General features: G+C 42.1%; 1 protein-coding gene across 1 annotated transcript in view; it reads left to right on the forward strand.

Moving 5' to 3' along the window:
• The first annotated feature begins 639 nt into the window (after nt 1-639).
• Nucleotides 640-24771, forward strand: part of adcy1a (adenylate cyclase 1a) — a 196422-nt gene continuing 172290 nt past the window's right edge. The window contains exon 1 of the mRNA XM_061883768.1: nt 640-1488. Within this exon, the coding sequence (XP_061739752.1) occupies nt 874-1488 (615 nt within the window). The 5' untranslated portion in view covers nt 640-873. The remainder of the gene's footprint in view (nt 1489-24771) is intronic.

Genomic DNA, 24771 nt, shown 5'->3' on the forward strand with positions numbered 1-24771 from the left:
AAGAGGGTGAGCGAGAGAGAAACACTAGGAGAGAGAGAGAGAAAGAGAGAGAGAGAGAGAGAGACTTGGAGCGGGGAAAGAGAGAGACTAAGAAAGGGAGAAAGAGATAGACTAAGAGAGGGAGAAAGAGAGAAACAGAGAGAGAGAGACTAAGAGGGGGAGTAAGAGGGAGAGATTAAGAGAGGGAGAAAGAGAGAGAGAGAGAGACTAAGAAAGGGAGGGCGAGAGAGAGACTAAGAGAGGGTGAGAGAAAGACTAAGAGGGGGAACGAGAGAGAGACTAGGAGAGGGAGAGAAAGAGAGCGACCAAGAGAGGGGGGGAGAGAGAGACTAAAAGAGGGTGAGTGAGATGGACTAAGAGAGGGAGAAAGAGAGAGACAGAGAGAGAGAGAGATAGACTAAGAGGGAGAGAAAGAGAGCGACAAAGAGAGGGGGGAGAGAGAGACTAAAAGAGGGTGAGTGAGATAGACTAAGAGAGGGAGACAGAGAGAGAGACTAAAAGAGGGAGAAAGAGAGAGAGCGAGAGACTAAGAGAGGGAGAGTGAGATAGACTAATTAGAGGGGGGAGAGAGAGAGAGATTTAGAGAGGTAGAGAGAGAGGGGAGAACGGGGGAGAGCGAGAGAGAGATAGAGAGAGAGAGAAAGAGAGGGAAGGAGATGGAGAGAGAGGGAGAGAGAAGAGGGAGAAGGAAAGAGGGAGATGATGCCCACTTTTCTGATGACACGCCAACAGTCGTCAACCTGTGGCTAGTGGGGTGCGCGCGGTGCTCCTGAGGCGGCGGGGGTGTCGGTCATCACTCGTGGACTCATGGAGAGGAAAAAAGAGTCCGCGACATTTCCATAAAGTTGCCACGTCGTGCGCCATCCCCGCTTCATGAATGGACCCATCATGGAGGAGATGCCGTTCCAAAGATTCAAGACTCGGCGGAGGAAGGGTCGCTGCCCGGCAGGTGCGCCGCTGGACGCCATCGTGTGCGAGGACGAGTTCAACAGCCAGGAGCTGGAGGCTCTCTTCCAGAACTACAAGCTGAAACTGGAGCAGACGGCCACCCTCAAGGCTCTGGCGGTGCTCATCATCGCCGCGTCGTCGCTGTCCCTCATGGAGCTGCTCTCCCACTCGCGCCTCAGCCTCTCCAAGGGCTCCAACCCGGTGCACTGCGTGGTCTTCCTGTCGCTCTTCATCGTCACCAACGTCAAATACCTGCAGGTCACGCAGCTGCAGCAAATAGCCAAGCTCGCCCTGCTCTTCAGCTTCACCTTCGCGCTGCTCTGCTGCCCCTTCCCGCTGGCTCTCGGCACGTCGGAGACGGTGAGCGCCGCGGCGCCGGAGCAAGGCGTGTGGCAGCTCATGCTGGTCACCCTGGTGGCGTACATGCTGCTGCCGGTGCGGACTCTGCTGGCGGTGCTCTTCGGCGTCATGTTGGCCGCTGCCCACTTCATAGTCATCTCCACGTCGGTGACCGGGAGACCGCAGCAGCTGTGGAGACCGGTAGGTGTTGCACCTGTGGCCCACACACCTCTTTAACCACCCGCTTTTTTTTAAATTATTATTATTTTTACATTAGTTCACGCTCTCGTTCAATCATAGAGGCATTTTTTTCCCGCATTGCTGAAAAAATGAGGCACATTTGAACCCGGAGGCTCCCATCGGTGACGCATGTGAAGCAATGTTGTGATGGAGACATGCAGACTTTCGTATGCTGTAGTATGAAAGCTATGATAGCTTATTTTACCATTTTTTTTAATTTTTTTTTTTAGAAATGTCACTCCTGTTTGTAACGTTTATTTCCATAGCTTATTTATTTGTATATATAGTGGAGGGAAGAAGCTTGTCTTGCCAGAGAGCGTTAAAAAAACTCACATTTCTATTAGAATCAGTGCTGTCAAAATATATTTATATCAGGGGTCACCAACCTTTTTGAAACCAAGAGCTACTTCTTGGGTACTGATTAATGCAAAGGGCTACCAGTTTGATACACACTTAAATAAATTGCCAGAAATAGCCAATTTGCTCAATTTACCTGTAATAAATCCATGCATCCATCCATCAATTTTCTACCGCTTATTCCCTTTTGGGGTCACGGGGGCGCTGGCGCCTATCTCAGCTGCAATCAGGTGGAAGGCGGGGTACACCCTGGTATATATATATATATATATATATATATATATATATATATATATATATATATATATATATATATATATATATATATATATATATATATATATATATATATATATATACATAAAAATTGGTATTTCTGTACGTCATTCCGTCGTACATTTTTTTTCCTTTTACAGAAGTTTTTTTGTAGAGAATAAAAGATGAAAAAAAACACTAAATTGAACGGTTTAAAAGAGGAGAAAACACGAAAAAAAATGAAAATTAAATTTTGAAACATAGTTTATCTTCAATTTCGACTCTTTAAAATTCAAAATATAACCAAAGAAAATGAATAGAAAAACTAAGCTAATTCGAATCTTTTTGAAAAAATTAAAAAAAGAATTTATGGAACATCATTAGTAGCTTTTCCTGATTAAGATTAATTTTAGAATTTTGATGACATGTTTTAAATTCAATCTGCACTTTGTTAGAATATGTAACAAATTGGACCAAGCTATATTTCTAACGAAGACAAATCATTATTTCTTCTAGATTTCCAGAACACAAATTTTAAAATAAATTCAAAAGACTTTGAAATAAGATTTAAATTTGATTCTACAGATTGTGTAGATTTTCCTGAACATTTTTTTTTATTTTAATCATAAGTTTGAAGAAATATTTCACAAATATTCTTCGTCGAAAAAACAGAAGCTAAAATGAAGAAGTAAATTAAAATGTATTTATTATTCTTTACAATAAAAAAATACATTTACTTGAAAATGTATTCTAATTGTCAGGAAAGAAGAGAAAGGGATTTAAAAGGTAAAAAGGTATATGTGTTTAAAAATCCTAAAACCATTTTTAAGGTTGTATTTTTTCTCTAAAATTGTCTTTCTGAAAGTTATAAGAAGCAAAGTAAAAAAATAAATGAATTTATCTAAACAGGTGAAGACCAAGTCTTTAAAATAGTTTCTTGGATTTTAAAATTCTATTTGAGTTTTGTCTCTCTTAGAATTAAAAATGTCGAGCAAAGCGAGACCAGCTTGCTAGTAAATAAATACAATTTGAAAAATAGAGGCAGCTCACTGATTAGTGCTGCTATTTGAGCTATTTTTAGAACAGGCCAGCGGGCGACCCATCTGGTCCTTACGGGCTACCTGGTGCCCGCGGGCATCACGTTGGTGACCCCTGATATATATATATATTTATTCTGATTATTAACCCTGAAATAATCATGATTAATCACAGGTTATTACTATCTTGCATAATTCCAATTAACTTAACTTTAAAAAATTATGCCTATGGTTCACAATCAGTATGTAAGACAAGCAAATTTTTTTTTTTTTATTGCATTCCACCTGAATAAATTAAGTAAATTAAGGTAATCGTGTCTCTCACCCTGATAATAACAGGATCTGGACACAAACTGAGTAGTTGGTCCACTTTGACTGCCCATTATACTTTAATCCACCCCCCTTTTTTCTTGGCGAGGATTATGTGTCATTCCTCATCTAAACGGTGATATATCAACATCCGAACAGCATCACAGTGAGAGCAGACATTGTACACTATGTGATGTTTTATTTCCATAGTTTATTTATTTGTTTAGTGGAGGGAATACGCCTGTCTTGCCAGAGTGTTAACTAAATATCGGTATCCTGAACTCCCATTTCTATTTGAATCAGTGCTGTCAAAATATATATTTTTGTAATTGGATAGGCTCCAGCACCCCCCGCGACCCCAAAAGGGACAAGCGGGAGAAAATGGATGGAAAAATAACACTTTTGGATTTGAAAAATCATGATTAATCACAGGTTATTACTATCTTGCTTTATTAAAATTAACTTCACTCTTTTAAAATGTTAGCTATAATTCACAATCATTATGTAAGACAACCACACACATTTCTTTATTTTTATTGCATTCAAGCTGAATAAAGTAATTAAATTAAGGTAATCGTGTCGCTCACCTTGATAATAAAACGATGTGGACACAATCTGAGTAGTTGGTCCACTTTGACAGCCCATTATACCCATAAATGGTGAAAAAGATCTAAAAAGACGCTTTAATCCACCCCCCTATTTTTTTGGCGGGGAATATGAGTCATTCTTCATCTAAACGGTAATATATCAACATCCGAACAGTATCACAGTGAGAGCAGACATTGTACACTACGTGATGTTTTATTTCCATAGTTTATTTATTTGTATAGTGGAGGGAATACGCCTGTCTTGCCAGAGCGTTAACTAAATATCGGTATCCTGAACTCACATTTCTATTTGAATCAGTGCTGTCAAAATATATATTATTGTAATTGGATAGGCTCCAGCACCCCCCGCGACCCCAAAAGGGACAAGCGGTAGAAAATGAATGGAAAAATAACACTTTTGGATTTGAAAAATCATGATTAATCACAGGTTATTACTATCTTGCTTTATTAAAATTAACTTCACTCTTTTAAAATGTTAGCTATAATTCACAATCATTATGTAAGACAACCACACACATTTCTTTATGTTTATTGCATTCAACCTAAATAAAGTAATTAAATTAAGGTGAAAAAGACCTAAAAAGACGCTTCAATCCACCCCCCTATTTTCTTGGCGAGGAATATGAGTCATTCCTCATCTAAACGGTAATATATCAACATCCGATCAGTATCACAGTGAGTGCAGACATTGTACACTACGTGATGTTTTATTTCCATAGTTTATTTATTTGTATAGTGGAGGGAATAATTTTGTCTTGCCAGAGTGTTAACTAAATATTGGTATCTTGAACTCACATTTCTATTGGAATCATCCATCCATCCATCCATTTTCTACCGCTTATTCCCTTTCGGGGTCGCGGGGGGCGCTGGCGCCTATCTCAGCTACAATCGGGCGGAAGGCAGGGTACACCCTGGACAAGTCGCCACCGAATCAGTGCTGTCAAAATATATATTTTCGTAATCGGATAGGCCCCAGCATCCCCCCAAGAATCCAAAAGGGACAAGCGGTAGAAAATGGATGGATGGATGGAAAAATAACACTTTTGGATTTGAAAAATCATGATTAATCACAGGTTATTAATATCTTGCTTTATTAAAATTAACTTCACTCTTTTAAAATTTTAGCTATAATTCACAATCATTATGTAAGACAACCAAACACATATCTTTATTTTTATTGCATTCAACCTAAATAAAGTAATTAAATTAAGGTGAAAAAGACCTCGGACACTTCAATCCACCCCCCTATTTTCTTGGTGAGCAATATGAGTCATTCCTCATCTAAACGGTAATATATCAACATCCGAACAGTATCACAGTGAGAGCAGACATTGTACACTACGTGATGTTTTATTTTCATAGTTTATTTATTTGTATAGTGGAGGGAATAAGCTTGTCTTTTCCGAGCGTTAACTAAATATCGGTATCCTGAACTCACATTCCTATTGGAATCAGTGCTGTCAAAATATATATATTTTCAATCTGAATAATAACACTGAAATAATCATGATTAATCACAGGTTATTACTTGCATGCATAATTCCAATTAATTGAAGTTTTTTAAATTATGCCTATAATTCACAATCAGTGTGTAAGACAAGCAAATGCATTTTTTAATTTTTTTATTGCATTCCACCTGAATAGATTAAGGTAATCATGTCTCTCACCTTGATAATAAAAGGATGTGGACACAAACTCAGAATTTAGTTCCACGTTCACCCGTAAATGGTGAAAGACAGAAAAAAAGACGCTTCAATCCATCCCTCCCTATTTTCTCTGCGAGGATTATGAGTCGTTCCTCATCTAAATTGGAATATATCAACATCCAAACAGCATTTTAGTGAGAGCAGACATTGTACACTAAGTGATGTTATTATGTTTGTTGTCTCTTGAAGTCTGCAGTGATGATGTTGAGGGAAAAAGTGTGATGCGTTTTTGAACTGGATGCTTAAAATGTGCAAAATACGTACATATTCCATGTTGGTATGAATGTGCATGTTACTACATTACATATATACTGTACTTACAGCGTCTATATAAAACCTTGATGGAAGTGTTTGGATGTTTTTTAAGCATTTTGTAGGCAGAAAAGAGCGACTCCCCTAAGCTCAATTATAAGCAAACTTTTGATTGCATTTATTTAGTAGTTAAAATCCATAAAAAGAAAAAAAACATATGTGGGCTTGTCTTACATAAGGATTGTGAAAGATTAAGCTGATCTTGCTGCTTTTATCGAGTAATGTATACATAAGTTGATTAATTTGTATCTTTTTTTAATTTTTATTAATTGTATTAATTGTTGTGATTTTGAGACATGTTATAAAAGAGGATAATGTATACCTAGTGCCACATACTGTTTATGTAAACATACAAGTAATTTAAGGCCATTGGATTTTAGAGAGTGTACGGTAAGTTAGAACTTTACAATATAACAAGAAGAAAAGTGGACGTCCAACAGAAATATTGTACATTTTGGAAAAGAGGACATTTTTTGGGATGTGAGTAATTGTTTGCCTATTTTTTTAAGGTGAAATAGATTGAATAAGTTGATAAATGTGGAACAATGTCTTTTATTTGCAAGGGAAGTGGACTTTTGCTGAAATACGTAGCTTGAATGCTTTGAATAGGTTGAAGGTTTGGACGTCAGAATGGATGAAAAAGCTGTAGTAGTAAAACTTCCATCCATCCATTTCCTACCGCTTTTTCCCTTTCGGGGTCACGGGGGGCGCTGGCGCCTATCTCAGCTACAATCGGGCGGAAGGCGGGGTACACCCTGGACAAGTCGCCACCTCATCGCAGGGCCAGTAGTAAAACTTCTCAAGGTTTATTTTTTTTTTCAAATGTTCTCAAGAAATAAATTGTACTATGTAAACTGTAGTGGCTTCACGGTGGCAGAGGGGTTAGTGCGTCTGCCTCACAATACGAAGGTCCTTCAGTCCTGGGTTCAAATCCAGGCTCGGGATCTTTCTGTGTGGAGTTTGCATGTTCTCCCCGTGAATGCGTGGGTTCCCTCCGGGTACTCCGGCTTCCTCCCACCTCCAAAGACATGCACCTGGGGATAGGTTGATTGGCAACACTAAATTGGCCCTAGTGTGTGAATGTGAGTGTGAATGTTCTCTGTCTATCTGTGTTGGCCCTGCGATGAGGTGGCGACTTGTCCAGGGTGTACCCCGGCTTCCGCCCGATTGTAGCTGAGATAGGCGCCAGCGCCCCCCGCGACCCCGAAAGGGAATAAGCGGTAGAAAATGGATGGATGGATGGAAAATAAATATTTTGGTGTTGGAATGGTTTGCATCTGTTGCTATAGAGGAATAAACGACATTAGTTTTCAACAGGATTGTTGACTTAGAACTAGGGCTGGGCGATATCGCCTTTTATTAATATCTCGATATTTTTAGGCCGTATCGCAATGCACAATACATATCGCGATATTTGGCCTTAGCCTTGAATGAACACTTGATGCATATAATCACAGCAGTATGATGATTCTATGTGTCTACATTAAAATATTCTTTTTCATACTTCATTTATATATGCTCACTTTTAACTTTCATGCAGAGAGGGAATTCACAACTAAGTCAATTGACCATAACTTTATTTATTTAACAGTTTTCATGCAAAGGCACTAACATTCATGTCATTTCAAAAACAGAAAGTGCAAGATTGTCAGAGACATTTTAAAACAAGCTATTAGTGCTTGATGTCACTAAGATGACATATCAAAACAACAAAGTGCACTTTTTGTACAGAACGCCACTACAATAGTTAAAAACAAATAAAGTGCACTTTTGTGCATGATGTCACACACGATATTTCAATAAGTGTCACATAAAAAAGAGCTGCATATCAAGTAATGTATGTCCTACGGTGTTGATTTGGAAATAGATGCTTCGGCATTTTGTGGGTGTGGCACCGAATGGAGATGTTGACATGTAGAGTTTCAAGCACTCTTCATTCTCTAGTAGGTGACTTTTCAAATGATGCTACAAATTAGCAGTGGTGCTGCTTTTTATACAAATGCTTCTGTCGCATAAATGTTCAACATATTCCCGCTTGAAGCCAAACGACCCGCCAGACAATGGACCCCGTGCTGTTTTTCTTGTGGAATTAATTCTTCCTTCATTTGTTACCAGATTTGTACTTTCTCTTTCTCGTATTACCACCAGCACCACTCCGCTAGCATCACAGCTAACATTACCATGTCGCTACCTCTCTGCTCCGCGGGAGTGTATGACGTTGCTCACGTGACAGCATGTGACGTGTGTAAGAAGTTGCGCTTGTTTTTAGTCTCTGTGAGAAGGAAGAGACAAGAAAGAGGGAGAAATGCATGCAGTTTAATGCCCATCCATCCATTTTCTAATGCCCGCAGCTAAAAGCAACTGCGTGAGAACGTATACTCCAATATCCCGATATAGTCATTTTCTATATCGCACAGAGACAAACCTGCGATATGTCGAGCATATCGCTATATCGCCCAGCCCTACTCAGAACTATTATTGGAATTATTAACTCACTGTTTGTGTGGTACGGGTAATAGAGACATTTTTGGTTTGTGCCATAAGAAATGTGCAACTTTATCACATGTTTATACATTTAAACAACAGACCATAAAGTCACTGATTTGCGGGTGTTTGCAAGATGCACAAGCATGCACCGTACAACACAAACAGGCAAATAGAAAAATATTGTTGTTGTTTTCAGGGCTCTATGTAGGGTTGTACGGTATACTGGTGTTAGTACAGTACCGCGATTCTAATCAATTATATTCAGTACCATACCGCCTCTAAAAAGTATCTGTCCCACAGCCCCGGCGCCCTCCGTCGTCGTCACGTCATGACATTGCTTGTGTACAAGCAGAGGAGCATGTGCGGCGGCGCACAATCACGGAGTACTTACAAGCAGAGACAGTGTGTCGACAGAAAAGGGAGAACGGACGCATTTTGGCTTAAAAAACTAATGATAAAGGTGAAGTTATAACACTGAAACGCCCTAATGGCGACCAATTTTCTTACAACTATCATCTCTGCAGGACGAGGAATGCTTAACATGCTTAACTACACACCATTGCTCACTGGTGTCACAATGTAAACAAACGCCATTGGTGGATCTACACCTAACATCCACTGTAATGATACAAAGTACAGGAGTGTATCTAGTCCAGTGGTTCTCAACCTTTCCTCAGTGATATACCCCTTGTGAACATTTTTTTAATTCAAGTACCCCCTAATCAGAGCAAAGCATTTTTGGTTAAAAAAAAAAAGAGATAAAGAAGTAAAATATAGCACTATGTCATCAGTTTCTGATTTATTAAATTGTATAACAGTGCAAAATATTGCTCATTTGTAGTGGTCTTTCTTGAACTATTTGGAAAAAAAGATATACAAATAACTAAAAACTTGTTAAAAATAAACAAGTGATTCAATTATAAATAAATATTTCTACACATAGAAGCAATCATCAACTTAAAGTGCCCTCTTTGGGGATTGTAATAGAGATCCATCTGGATTCATGAACTTAATTCCAAACATTTCTTCACATATAAAGAAATCTTTAACATCAATATTTATGGAACATGTCCACAAAAAAAATCTAGCTGTCAACAGTGAATTGTTACATTTCTTTTCACAGTTTATGAACTTACATTCATATTTTGTTGAAGTATTATTCGATAAATATATTTATAATGGATTTTAAAATTGTTGCTATTTTTAGATTTAAAAAAAAATAATCTTTGGCATACCTTCAAGTACCCCCAGGGGTACGCGTACTTCGACATTTTTTAGCTTCACAAAATCTTCTTTTGTTTTTTTCAAATGTACAGTATATTACACATTTATATTATAAACTCAGTAAATATGTCCCTGGACACATAAGGACTTTAAATATGACTGTGGAGAGACAGAGCCGACGAGCTGACAGCAGGCTAGGACAAACAGCGGTCGTTTACGCACCTGACTCCGATGGCTGCAGTGTCGCTCCAGGGGGCCCCGCCTCTCCGCTCCGCTGCATGCTCCGCCTCCTGGTCACCATCTTGGGCAGGACCGCTGGTTGTCCTAGCCTGCTGTCGGCTCGTCGGCTCCGTCTCTTCACAATGACCAATGTATGATACTGTAACTACTTGGGATTGGATGGATACCCAAATTTGTGGTATCGTCCCAAACTAATGTAAAGCATCCAAACATAAGAATAATTGATTATTCCATTTTAACAGAAGTGTAGATATAACATGTTAAAATAGAAAGTAAGCAGATATTAACAATAAATAAAAAAGTAGACTAATAATACATTTTCTACCACTTGTCCTTAATAATTTTGACAAAATAATAGAATAACAAATGACACAATTTGTTACTGAATACGTCAGCAGACTAATTAGGAGCCTTTGTTTGTTTACTTACTGCTAAAAAACAAGTTGTTTTGTTTTCTTTGTCTTAACTATTTTATTTAAGGACAAAATTGAAATAACACACATATGAATAATGTACCCTAAGACTTTTTGTTCAAATAAAGCCAATATTGCAATTTTTTTGTGGTCCCTTTTAGTTAGAAAAGTACCAAAAAGTACCGAAAAGATTTGAAATGCATACCGGTACCAACATATTGGTATCGGGACAACAGTAGCTCGATGTAAGTGCACAGGCTTTAACGCTAACTTATATTTCGATATTTTGTTATTGTCCAACTCTTAATTACCGATACCGATATCAACCGATACGGATATATACAGTTGTGGAATTAACACATTATTATGCTTAATTTTGTTGTGATTCCCCCGCTGGATGCATTAAACAATGTAACAAGGTTTTCCAAAATAAATCAACTCAAGTTAGGGAAAAAAAATGCCAACATGACACTGCCATATTTATTATTGAAGTCACAAAGGGCCACCCCGTATTCCGCCCGATTGTAGCTGAGATGGGCACCAGCGCCCCCCGCGACCACAAAGGGAATAAGCGGTCGAATTGATGGGTCACGAAGGGCATTATTATTTTTTAACATGCCTCAAAGCAGCAGCTTGGAATTTGGGACATGCTCTCCTTGAGAGCGCATGAGGAGGTTGAGGTGGGCAGGGTTGGGGGGGGGGAGGGAGTTGAGGTGGGGGTAGGGTAGCGGGGGGCGTATGTTGTAGCGTCCCGGAAGAGTTAGTGCTGCAAGGGAATCTGGGTATTCGTTCTGTTGTGTTTATGTTGCGTTACGGCGCAGATGTTCTCCCGAAATGTCAATCACTCAATCAATCAATCAATGTTTACTTATATAGCCCTAAATCATTAGTGTCTCAAAGGGCTGCACAAACCACAACACAAACCACTACGACATCCTCGGTAGGCCCACATAAGGGCAAGGAAAACTCACACCCAGTGGGACGTCGGTGACAATGATGACTAAGAACCTTGGAGAGGACGAAAGCAATGGATGTCGAGCGGGTCTAACATGATACTGTGAAAGTTCAATCCATAATGGATCCAAGACAGTCGTGAGAGTCCAGTCCAAAGCGGATCCAACACAGCAGCGAGAGTCCCGTTCACAGCGGAGCCAGCAGGAAAACACCCCAAGCGGAGGCGGATCAGCAGCGCAGAGATGTCCCCAGCGGATACACAGGCAAGCAGTACATGGCCACCGGATCGGACCGGACCCCCTCCACAAGGGAGTGGGACATAGGAGAAAAAGAAAAGAAACGGCAGATCAACTGGTCTAAAAAGGGAGTCTATTTAAAGGCCAGAGTATACAAATGAGTTTTAAGGTGAGACTTAAATGCTTCTATTGAGATGTTTGTCATTCTTGTTTGGTGTGGGTTCACAGTGTGGCGCACATTTGTAACAGTGTTAAAGTTGTTTATACGGCCACCCTCAGTGTGACCTGTATGGCTGTTGACCAAGTAGGGCTTGCATTCACTTGTGTGTGTGAAAAGCCGGACAGATTATGTGACTGGGCCGGCACGCAAAGGCAGTGCTTTTAAGGTTTACTGGTACTCTGTACTTCTCCCTACATCCGTGTACAAAATGGTGTTTTAAAAAGTCCTAAATTTTACTTTTTGAAACAAATACCGATAATTTTGAAACCAATATTGATGATTTTCGATATTACATTTTTAAGCATTTATCGGCCGATAATATTGGCAGTCGGAGATTTATCGGACATCTCTAATAATTGTACTTTTAATTTAACACTATATCGATGAATGGGTATAAGTGTAAAGCAGGGGTAGGGAACCTATGGCTCTCGAGCTTGATGTGGCTCTTTTGATGACTGCATCTGGCTGTCAGATAAACCTTAGCTGACATTGCTTAACACGATGATGAATAATTCCGCTGGTAATCACAGTTTTGATTGATTGATTGATTGATTGAAACTTTTATTGGTAGATTGCACAGTACAGTACATATTCCGTACAATTGACCACTAAATGGTAACACCCCAATAAGTTTTTCAACTTGTTTAAGTCGGGGTCCAAGTAAATCAATTCATGGTACGTGATAAAGTGTTAAAAACAACATTGAAAATATAAAACTTTCTAATGCATTTTAATCCATCCATCCGTTTTCTACCCCACAATTTCAAGAAGTCGCATTAAGAAGTATTTTATTCATTATTGGTTAGCTTCAGAATAACAATGTTATTAAAATGAATAAGAGAGTTATTATACTCAATCAATCAATCAATGCTTATTTATATAGCCCCAAATCACAAATGTCTCAAAGGACTGCACAAATCATTACGACTACAACATCCTCGGAAGAACCCACAAAAGGGCAAGGAAAACTCACACCCAGTGGGCAGGGAGAATTCACATCCAGTGGGACGCCAGTGACAATGCTGACTATGAGAAACCTTGGAGAGGACCTCAGATGTGGGCAACCCCCCCCCCCCCCCCCCTCTAGGGGACCGAAAGCAATGGATGTCGAGCGGGTCTAACATGATACTGTGAAAGTTCAATCCATAGTGGCTCCAACACAGCCGCGAAAGTTCAGTTCAAGCGGATCCAAGACAGCAGCGAGAGTCCCGTCCACAGGAAACCATCTCAAGCGGAGGCGGATCAGCAGCGTAGAGATGTCCCCAATCGATACAGGCGAGCGGTCCATCCTGGGTCCCGACGAGCGGTCCATCCTGGGTCTCGACTCTGGACAGCCAATACTTCATCCATGGTCATCGGACCGGACCCCCTCCACAAGGGAGGGGGGGACATAGGAGAAAAAAGAAAAGAAGCGGCAGATCAACTGGTCTAAAAAGGAGGTCTATTTAAAGGCTAGAGTATACAGATGAGTTTTAAGGTGAGACTTAAATGCTTCTACTGAGGTAGCATCTCGAACTGTTACCGGGAGGGCATTCCAGAGTACTGGAGCCCGAACGGAAAACGCTCTATAGCCCGCAGACTTTTTTTGGGCTCTAGAAATCATTATTAAGGGGGAGTCTTTTGAACGCAGATTTCTTGCCGGGACATATGGTACAATACAATCGGCAAGATAGGCTGGAGCTAGACCGTGTAGTATTTTATACGTAATTAGTAAAACCTTAAAGTCACATCTTAAGTGCACAGGAAGCCATTGCAGGTGAGCCAGTACAGGCGTAATATGATCAAACTTTCTTGTTCTTGTCAAAAGTCTAGCAGCCGCATTTTGTACCAACTGTAAAATACTCTAAAAATGTTGGTCTTACTTACAAATACACACATTTAGTTGTATTCAGTGTTAAAAAATATGATACGGCTCTCACGGAAATACATTTTAAAATATTTGGCTTTCATGAATCTCTCCGCCAAAAAGGTTCCCGGCCCCTGGTGTAAAGTATAATATGGACCAAGTCAGCTGTATTACAAATAATAAATTAGTATGGCTGTGGAACGGTACCTGCACTGCTCGATTTAACTCTCAATTTGTGGGGATGGGTGGACGCTGGGCAGGCTGCAGTGATCGTATGATTACATGTGGGTGTGCCAATTATCTCGTGGAATAAACCGTGCTGAGACAAGACTGACTGAGCGACTGGAAAAGTCCCGTGCATTTATTGACTTCAATTAAGTAGAGTTATGAGCGACAACAAATGGCATGAGTTACCTAAATTGTTCCTTCCAGCTGGATATAATTTCCATTTACCGAAGTGTCGTATTTAACACTTTTGAGGTATTTGACAAAACGACTAATGTAAAAAGCCGCGCATTACACAACTTCAGGCCAGAGTGGCTTTTCACTATTTGAGGCTCTCCATCAGTTCATTCAAATTCATTCTATCATAAAAGCAAAGTTACAGTGACATCCACGCTACAGAGTCGGAACGACAAAGTACGCATGCAATCACACTTTGTCAGTGAGCAAAAAAAAAAAAAGAGGCAGTGCCAAATTCTTTTGTGGCAATCCGCTCAAGTTAAATGACTGAATTTACTTGCTAAATAACTCTTCAGCATTCACCCAGTAGACCTCAAAACTCCCAGATAAAAATTTACATCCTACATTTACCGTATTTTTCGGACTATAAGGTGCACATAAAATCCTTTCATTTTCTCAAAACTGCGCCTTATAACCCTGTGCGCTTATTGTACGGAACAATTTTGGTTGTGCTTACCGACCTCTAAGCTATTTTATTTGGTACATGGTGAAATGACAAGTGTGACCAGTAGATGGCAGTCACACATAAGAGATAGTGTACCTATACTGCAATGTGATGACAGTCACACATTTGTGGGTTCTTCCGAGGATGTTGTAGTCGTAATGATTTGTGCAGTCCTTTGAGACATTTGTGATTTGGGGCTATATAAATAAACATTGATTGATTGATTGACACATAGGAGATACATGTAGACTGCAATACGACTCAAGTAAACAACACCAACATGTGTCCAATGTTCTATTGAAAATATAGAACATTACACAGAGCACTCAAAAATCTATCAAAATCTTTTAGTACGACTTTGATATGCTATGAAGCCCTTCTGCTTGATGGATTGTACTGTGCTTCAACATACAAGTATTATTATGGTGTGTGTATGTGATGGGCGTGGCCTGTGCGCCTGCGGGGAAGCGGGGTGTGGCAGGGCCGGCCTCGAGGTTGGCGACAGGTGATTGGATGACACAGCTGAAAGTGTTTGTCTAATCACCTGTCGCTCTGTAAAAGGCCGCAGTCGGAAGGCGGCGGGGGGGAGAGACGGACATATCTTTGCTGGCAACAGAAAGACTGTGTGGAAAGGAGAGACAAATTGCTGTAAAGCATTCAGGTTTATTGAAAAATAAAACATTGTTGAACCTAAAACAAGCCTGTCATGTCTATCCCTGGTGGTCCGGAGAACCCGGAAGCAAGAGTCTTCCACAACTTGGCGCCCAATCTGTCAGGATCACCGGAGGCAGGGGAAGACGACCCCCTGACAAATTTAGCGAGTGTGCTCGCCGAGGTGGCCGCAAGCAGCCGCCAACAGTGCCAAATTCTGCGGGCGTTGGCGGACCAGATGGGCAGGGCACGGCCAGGGCCAACGGCCGTCACCATGCACCGCATGGGGGATGAAGAAAATCCCCATGCCTTCCTGGACATTTTATTTGGCCACGGCGAGAGCATGCACACCCCACTCTTCCTCTGGCCACGCGGCCAGAGGAAGAGTGGGGTGTGCGGCTCTTGCCGGTCCTGACGGGGGAGGCGCAGCGTAAGGCGCTCAGCCAGCCGGCGGCATCCAGGGTGCGCTTCACTGACCTGAGGAGGGCGGTGCTGGACCAGACGGGAGGCACCGCTGAAGAATATCGACGCCGGTTCCGGTCCATGCGTCTGGGGAAGGAGGACCGGCTATTCGCCTTTTCCCAGCGGCTTCAAGAGGCACGGACGCGTTGGCTGCAGCCAGGAGAGGGAGAGGGCCGACTGCTGGACCAGATCATCCGGTAGCAGCTCTTGGAAGCAATCCCCGAGAAGACGTGACCTGGCAGCTGCAGTGACCTTCGCTGAGGACAACCTGGCTGTCCACCGCGAGGCGCAACCCGCACCAATGGCGCACGGACGGAGCGCACGAGATGAGGAGAGAGCGCTGCACATTCCCCGCCTTATCCCGCATGATTCCCCGTCTGTTCCTTCCCCGCAGGTCCCGACTACTGTCCCCAGAACATCTCCCGCGCAGACGGCCCCTCAAACGCTTGGGCAGGCGTGCTGGATGCGTGGGCGGCCCGGTCGCGCGCGTCAGGGACCTCAGCAGGTGGAGGTGGGGTGGGTGGCCGTGGTGGCCGGCCCTTCAGTGCCCTCCTCCGACCCGGGTGAGACGTACGGTATCAAGGTAATGATACAAGGGAGTACATACAAGGCGATGGTGGATTCGGGCTGCGGGCAGACCATGATCCACCAGAACCTGGTTCTTTGAGGTATGCAACACGGCTAAAAATCAGGTGTGTTCATGGGGATGTGCACGAGTACCCTATGGTGCCAGTAGAAATTTGGTATGAGGGCAAAAAGCATCGGGTAGAGGTAGTTGTAAGTACGCACCTCTCGCACCCAGTAATTTTGAGCACAAATTGGCCGGGGTTTAGGCGCTTACTGACACAATGCATAGGGGTGCGTTCACGGGCCGTAGGAAAAGGGAGTATTTGCGCAGTTCTCAGTGGCGAGGCGGGGCCATCCGACACTGCCGAGCGGGAACCGGCGGATGCTTCGCGGGAAGCCTCCCCGGCCCCCTATTGGCGTCCTGCGAAAGATTGTCCCCTTGAACAGTCTCGAGACGAAACTTTGCGCGCGGCCTGGGACCAAGTAGATTACATTGACGGTCAGCCGATGCGCCCGGGAACAGCGCGGGTATTCCCTCACTCCTCCATTATGAGAGATAGATTATACCGAGTGACCCGTGACACTCCAACAGGAGAGGAAATCACCCAGTTGTTGGTGCCAAAACGCCGCCGGGAAATGGTTTTGCAGGCGGCGCATATTAATCTTATGGCTGGACATTTGGGGTATGATAAAACACTCAATCAGGTCATGGCCGGGCATCCGGGCAGACGTGCGCCGCTGGTGTGCTGCCTGTCCGGACTGCCAGCTGGTGAACCCAGCGGCCACCCCGAAGGCCCCTTTGCGTCCATTGCCGCTCATGGAGGTCCCATTCGACAGAATTGGGATGGACCTCATCGGACCATTTCACCCGAGCTCACGGGGGTTTGGCATTGTCTTAGTTCTGGTGGATTACACAACGCACTACCCCGAAGCAGTGCCGCTGCGCTCCATCTCTGCAAAGAGTGTGGCGCGAGTGCTGTTTCAGGTCATTTACCGAGTTGGAATCCCGAAAGAGATTTTGACTGACCAGGGCACGTCCTTTATATCATGCACGATAAAGGAACTGTACGGATTATTGGCAATTAAAGCAATCCGCACCAACATGTACCATCCACAAACGGATGGGCCGGTGGAGCGGCTAAACAAAATGCTAAAAACCATGATCCGTAAGTTTACGCACAAGGACAAACCAAATTGGGATAAATGGCTGGATCCCCTCATGTTTGCGATGCGGGAGGTACCCCAATCCTCCACTGGCTTTACGCCTTTCGAGCTGTTATACGGCAGAAAACCACGCGGAGTGTTGGACGTAATTAAAGAAAGTTGGGAGGAAGGTCCAAGCTCCAGCAAAAATGAAGTGCAGTATGTTATGAATATGCGAGCAGAACTCCACACGGTGGCGTACTTGTCACATGAGAATTTGCTCCGTGTCCAGGAACGACAACAGCGCACGTATAACAAGGGGACCAAGCTCAGAAAATGTTAACCGTAGAAAAAGTCCTTGTATTATTCCCAACATCCAGCTCAAAATTACTTGCAAAGTGGCAAGGACCCTTTGAGGTCACACGACAAGTGGGGAATGTGGATTACGAGGTTCGACGTTCGGACCGGGGTGGAGACATGCAAATCTACCATTTCTAGCCTGTTGAAGGCATGAAGGGAGGCGGAGCCTGTCTCCATGGTAGCGGTAGTGAGAGAGGAGGAGGAGTTGGGACCAGAGATCCCGCGCTCTGTCCCTCCCTCTCCTCTCCCCTGTGATAACCGGCTCGCGTTAGCGCAGAAAGCGGATGTTGCTAAGCTGCAGCGGCGCTTCTCTGGCGTGTTCTCCCCTCAGCCCGGCCGCACGAATCTCTTCCAGCATCATATCGAGACCAGCCCCGGGGGTTACGGTGCACTCTCGGCCATACAGGTTCCCCGAACACAAACGCAAAATAGTTCGGGAGGAATTAAAATCCATGCTAGAATTGGGGGGAATAGAAGAAACCCACAGTGTGTGGTGTAGCCCCATAGTTCTTGTAGGGAAGAAAGATGGGTCTGTGCGGTTCTGTGTGGATTACCGCAAGGGGAATGAGGTATCACGGTTCGATGCGTACCCCATGCCTCGGGTCGACGAGCTCCTGGATCGGCTGGGCACTGCTCGTTTTTTCACGACACTGGATTTGACCAAGGGCTACTGGCAGATTCCCTTGTCACCAGAGTCCAAGGAAAAAACGGCCTTTTCCACTCCGTAAGGTTTGTACCAATTTGTCACACTTCCGTTTGGCTTGTTCAGTGCGCCTGCCACGTTCCAGCGCCGCATGGACCGGGTGCTGCGACCCCACACTGCATACGCGGTCGCCTACCTAGATGATGTCATCATCCAGAGTAGCGGCTGGGAACAACACATGCAGCGGGTGGGGGCAGTGCTCGAGTCCCTGAGGCAGGCGGGCCGGACGGCGTCCCGGCCTGAGTCGGGCGGTGGAGGTATGTGATGGGCGTGACCTGTGCGCCTGCGGGGAAGCGGGGTGTGGCAGGGCCGGCCTCGAGGTTGGCGACAGGTGATTGGATGACACAGCTGAAAGTGTTTGTCTAATAACCTGTCACTCTGTAAAAGGCCGCAGTCGGGAGGCGGTGGGGGGGAGAGACGGACATATCTTTGCTGGCAACAGAAAGACTGTGTGGAAAGGAGAGACAAATTGCTGTAAAGCATTCAGGTTTATTGAAGAATAAAACATTGTTGAACCTAAAACAAGCCTGTCATGTCTATCCCTGGTGGTGCAGAGAACCCGGAAGCAAGAGTCTTCTACAGTGTACTTGAAGGTAAACTATATTGTCCGGCGTTTTGTTTCCCAATATTATGCAATATTTCTTACCTTCTGGTACCTGCTGATCTGTATTTGGGATCTGCATAAGTCCTGAAAATTTGTGCTCATCCGCCTTTGTAGTCCGTGTTGACCCCATAGTCCATAACCTTCTTCTTTTTGTTTATCTTGTTGTTATGGAGCATTCATCCTCCGTTGTTGCCCTTTCTACTATAAAGTAGTGTAAAGTTCTTACTTATAGCTGTCAGTAAACTTGCCATGAAAGCGCTAAAACATACCGGTGTAGTGAGTTTACATAATTCAACCAAGGAACTTTAGTTATTAGAGAGTTCCGGTCGGACGGTTTTTCACGCAACACGTATCAGGCGTTACTAAAATAATGAGCCACGGATGAGAAGATGCTGCTCCGTTATTGATGTAAGTAAAGTCTGAATGTCTTTAAAAGAGTTAGCTCCATCTTTTGACACTTCTTCTACTCCCGTCCTTGCACGCTACACAGCTACAACACAGATGCGGCGAAAAGACGCTGCTGAAGGTGAGACCGCCCACAAAACGGCGCATCCTAAAGCGACTGCCAGAAAGCAGCTTGAAGATGATCTGTAAAACATAATGTATGCAACATTTTGACCAAAGAACCAACATTACATGTTATGTAAACCACAAGGTTTTCAATTTAGAAAAAACATAAAAATAATATGACCCCTTTAATGCGCTTTATATTCTGGTGTTCCTTTTGTATGAAACTACACCTGACGAGACCCGCTCATCTGCAATGCGCCTTATAATCTGGTGCACCCTATGGTCCGGATAATATGGTACACATAGGCTGAAATTAAACTTTTAAACATTACCTGGCATTGCAATGGAAAAAGGCTTAGGATTGTCTAGAACAGGGGTCGGCAACCTGCGGCTCAAGAGCCGCATACGGCTCTTTAGCGCCCTCCTAGTGGTTCTCTGAAGCTTTTTCAAAAATGTATGAAAAATTAAAACAGATGAGGGAAAAAATATATAAAAAATATAGTTTTGTTTTAATATGATTTCTGTAGGAGGACAAAAATGACACAAACCTCCCTAATTCTTATAAAGCACACTGTTTTTATTAAACATGCTTCACTGATTCAAGTATTTAGCGAGCACCATTGTGTCCTACTAATTTTGGCAGTCCTTGAACTCACCTTAGTTTGTTTACATGTGAAACTTTCTCCGACTTTCTAAGACGTGTTTTAACTTCTTTTTCTCATTTTGACCACCAAACTTTTAACGTTGTGCATGAATGCACAAAGGTGAGTTTTGTTGATGTTATTGACTTGTGTGGAGTGCTAATCAGACATATTTGGTCACTGCATGGCTGCAAACTAATCGATGCTAACATGCTATTTAGGCTAGCTGTATGTACATATGTAGTGAGTCTTATTCTGCGTTGTGTAGTTTTTTAAGTAAGAGACACTCCACCATTCCGTCGTTTCATCATTTATTGGCCACCTGTTTTTGAAACACGAAACACATAAACAGGTCTCTACTTTTCTAGCGGAGTGATACCTCATCTTCAAAAGTCCGATAGAAAAGGAAGTAAACAACATTCATTCATACAAAAATAATAATTTAAATTACATTAACAAAAACGTTTTATCACAAAAAAAAAAATAATAATAATACACAAATCCACATACCTGTTTTGGAAACACGAAACACATAAACAGGTCCCTACTTTTCTGGCGGAGTGATACCTGCGTAAATACCATGTGTAATTATGACCAAACATTTCAAACATTTGACGCTCTAATTCTTACTTAAAATTGTGCATAAAAAAATACTTAAAAAAACACATCACTTATACCTACAACATTAATGTTTTAACTTTTAAAGTATTATGAATGACAGTTTAGAAATAATAATTACACAATAAACACGGAGCAATGAAGAACTATTACTTCATCATCAAAAGTCCGAAATCCGAAAAAACAGCAAAGTCACTTCCTGCACCGGACATCCGGTTCTTCAAAATAAAACCAATACTTCAAAATAAAACATAACACCCATAATATAGCGCGACAACATCACACTATTACACATATTGCATCATTATGCCTCATTTGTAGCTATATTTGAGCTCATTTGGTTTCCTTTAAGTCCTCTTAATTCACTTTATATCTCATGACACACTATCTGTATGTGATATAGCTTTTTTTTTTTATGCGGCTCCAGACATATTTGTTTTTGTATTTTTGGTCCAATATGGGTCCTTCAACATTTTAGGTTGCTGACCCCTGTGCTAGAAGTTCATCAGTGAACACAAAGAGATTTTATGTCAGAACGTTCTACTTAATTTACAGCCTTCCCAAATGAAATCAGAAGGCATTTTTCATTTGATGGATCTGAATAAACAGTCCCCAATGAAAATAACGGAGCATCGAATAACTTAAGCAGTGTTTTACTGAATAGCGCAGACAAAAACACGAGGTATCCATCTTGGTGTACAGACATATTGGTTTTTGTTATTAGTTACATCACTAATCAATAAAAAACAACAACTTTGACCTGATCTACTAAAAGTTTGTGGGCTGAAACATGTAAAAAGTTGATTGCAATACATTTACTGTAAAAGTGTTAGCATTCATGTATATGCAGAACATGTGCTGAATATTAGAACACTCACAATTAGAGATGTTCGATAATATCGGACTGCTGATATTATCGGCCGATAAATGCTTTAAAATGTGATACCGGAAATGATCAGTTTTGGTTTCAAAAGTGGCAGCACGGTGAAGGAGGGGTTAGTGCATCTGCCTCACAATACGAAAGTCCTGAACAGTTCTGGGTTCAATCCCGGGCTCGGGATCTTTCTGTGTGGAGTTTGCATGTTCTCCCCGTGAATGCGTGGGTTGTGAATTGTGAATTATATTTTATATAGCGCTTTTTCTCTAGTGAATCAAAGCGCTTTACATAGTGAAACCCAATATCTAAGTTCCATTTAAACCAGTGTGGGTGGCACTGGGAGCAGGTGGGTAAAGTGTCTTGCCCAAGGACACAACAGCAGTGACTAGGATGGCGGAAGCGGGGATCGAACCTGCAACCCTCAAGTTGCTGGCACGGCCGCTCTACCAACTGAGCTATACCGCCCCACAATCAAATGAATTATATTTATATAGCGCTTTTTCTCTAGTGACTCAGAGCGCTTTACATAGTGAAACCCAATATCTAAGTTACATTTAAACCAGTGTGGGTGGCACTGGGAGCAGGTGGGTAAAGTATCTTGCCCAAGGACACAACGGCAGTGACTAGGATGGCGGAAGCGGGGATCGAACCTGCAACCCTCAAGTTGCTGGCCCGGCTGCTCTACCAACCAAGCTATACCGCCCCTATTCCCTCCGGGTACTCCGGCTTCCTCCCACCTCCAAAGACATGCACCTGGGGATAGGTTGATTGGCAACACTAAATTGGCCCTAGTGTGTGAATGTGAGTGTGAATGTTGTCTGTCTATCTGTGTTGGCCCTGCGATGAGGTGGCGACTTGTCCAGGGTGTACCCCGCCTTCCGCTCGATTGCAGCTGAGATAGGCACCAGCGCCCCCCACGACCCCAAAGGGAATAAGCGGTAGAAAATGGATGGATGGACTACCACATTTTCTCTGTCCCACTAAACAGACCAAAAAGCTTGTTATTGAATGTATATTACAAATCTTTTATTATAGTAGACTTTTGACTTAAACAAACTTTAATGATCCACAAGGGGAATGTTTCCACACAATAATTCAGTACATGGGAAAATGTACATTAATGGACGTGTAAAATGTTAATGTGCCAGATTGTAGGTGAATTTCTCATGCTCATTTTTTGCTGATTTTATCTGCCACCCATAGAAAGCCAGTCTGTGAAAATAATGCAGGCATTAAACCGGTCCCTGGTGGAAAAAAAGGTTGGGGAACTCTGCTGTACAGTATTGAGCAAAGGCTGGAAATACCTTTGTACGTTTGATTTTTAAAAAGTTTTTTATTGAAATTGTTTTTTATTATAAAAAAAAACTAGACACTCTTTCACATTGCCATTATTGGTTATTGTGTGTAGAATTTAGGAGGAAAAAAACAGTATATCTATTCCATTTTGGAATAAGGCTGTGACAGTTACCGTATTTTTCGTATTATAAATCGCTCCGAAGTATAAATCGCACCTGCCGAAAATACATAATAAAGAAGGAAAAAACATATATACGTCGGACCTGAGTATAAGTCGCATTTTTGGGGGGAATTTATTTGCTGAAATCCAACACCAATAATATACTTTTGAAAGGCAATTTAAAATAAATAAAGAATAGTGAACAACAGGCTGAATAAGTGTACGTTATATGAGGCATAAATAACCAACTGAGAAGGTGTCTGGCATGTTAACTTAACATATTATGGTAAGAGACATTCAAATAACTATAACATATAGAACATGCTATATGTTTACCAAATAATCTCTCACCCCTAATCCATAAATCCCATGAAATCTTCTTCCTCGATGTCGCTTCCAAACATCTCTGCCAACTCCAAAGGTATGCGCCGCTTCCTCTTGTCGTTTTCTGCCGCATATTTCACTACGTCCAGTTTGTAATCTGCAGTACATGATTTCCTTTTCGGTGCCATTTTTGTTCAGCCCTTCTCAGTTTTTATAAGTTACCGCCAACGATGAAATGATCCATTTTAATAGATACGGTAGTAGCATATTGCATATAGCAGTTAGGCATTCCATGACCCACAATGCACTTCTGCCATGACCCTCCCCTGCCTAATTCTTATTGGTTGACGTGTGTGTGACGATTGCTGACATTTTCTTCGTCTCTTCCGCGAATGAGATAAATAATATTATTTGATATTTTACGGTAATGTGTTAATAATTTCACTCATAAGTAGCTCCGGAGTATATGTCGCAACCCCGGCCAAACTATGAAAAAAACTGCGATTTATAGTCCGAAAAAAACGGTACTTTAAATTCACCTAAAAAGACCCCAATATTTTGAAACAAATGCAATGTTATTATCAGAATGACATGCAAACGTATTTTTAAATGTTTTACTTCAATGTATATCATTTATTTGCTCAAAAACCGGTAATAATTTCAACATAAGTCCTGTCAGGGTGTAATCTGAAGCTAAATTTGCTAGCGAACACACCAGTCGATGACGTATATACTGATCACTGACTGTATAACAACCCATGCCAACTTTCAGGTAACCATCCACAGTTAAAGGGGAACATTATCACAATTTCAAAAGGGTTAAAAACAATAGAAATCAGTTCCCAGTGGCATGTTGTATTTTTTGAAGTTTTTTTCAAAATTTTACCGGTCTCCGAATATCCCTAAAAAAAGCTTTAAAGTGCGATGCCACTATCCATTTCCCTGTGACGTCATACAGGGCTGCCGATATAAACAAACAATGGCGAATAGCACAGCAATATATAGCGACATTAGCTTGGATTCAGACTCGGATTTCAGCGGCTTAAGCGATTCAACAGATTACGCATGTATTGAAACGGATGGTTGGAGTATGAAAGTATTGAAGAAGAAATTATCCATTTTAATAGCTAAGGCAGTAGCATATAGCAGTTAGGCATTCCATGACCCACAATGCACTTCTGCCATGACCCTCCCCTGCCTAATTCTTATTGGTTGAC

The sequence above is a fragment of the Nerophis ophidion genome, linkage group LG22 (genome assembly GCF_033978795.1).
Source record: "Nerophis ophidion isolate RoL-2023_Sa linkage group LG22, RoL_Noph_v1.0, whole genome shotgun sequence".
In the NCBI taxonomy this organism is placed as follows: domain Eukaryota; kingdom Metazoa; phylum Chordata; class Actinopteri; order Syngnathiformes; family Syngnathidae; genus Nerophis; species Nerophis ophidion.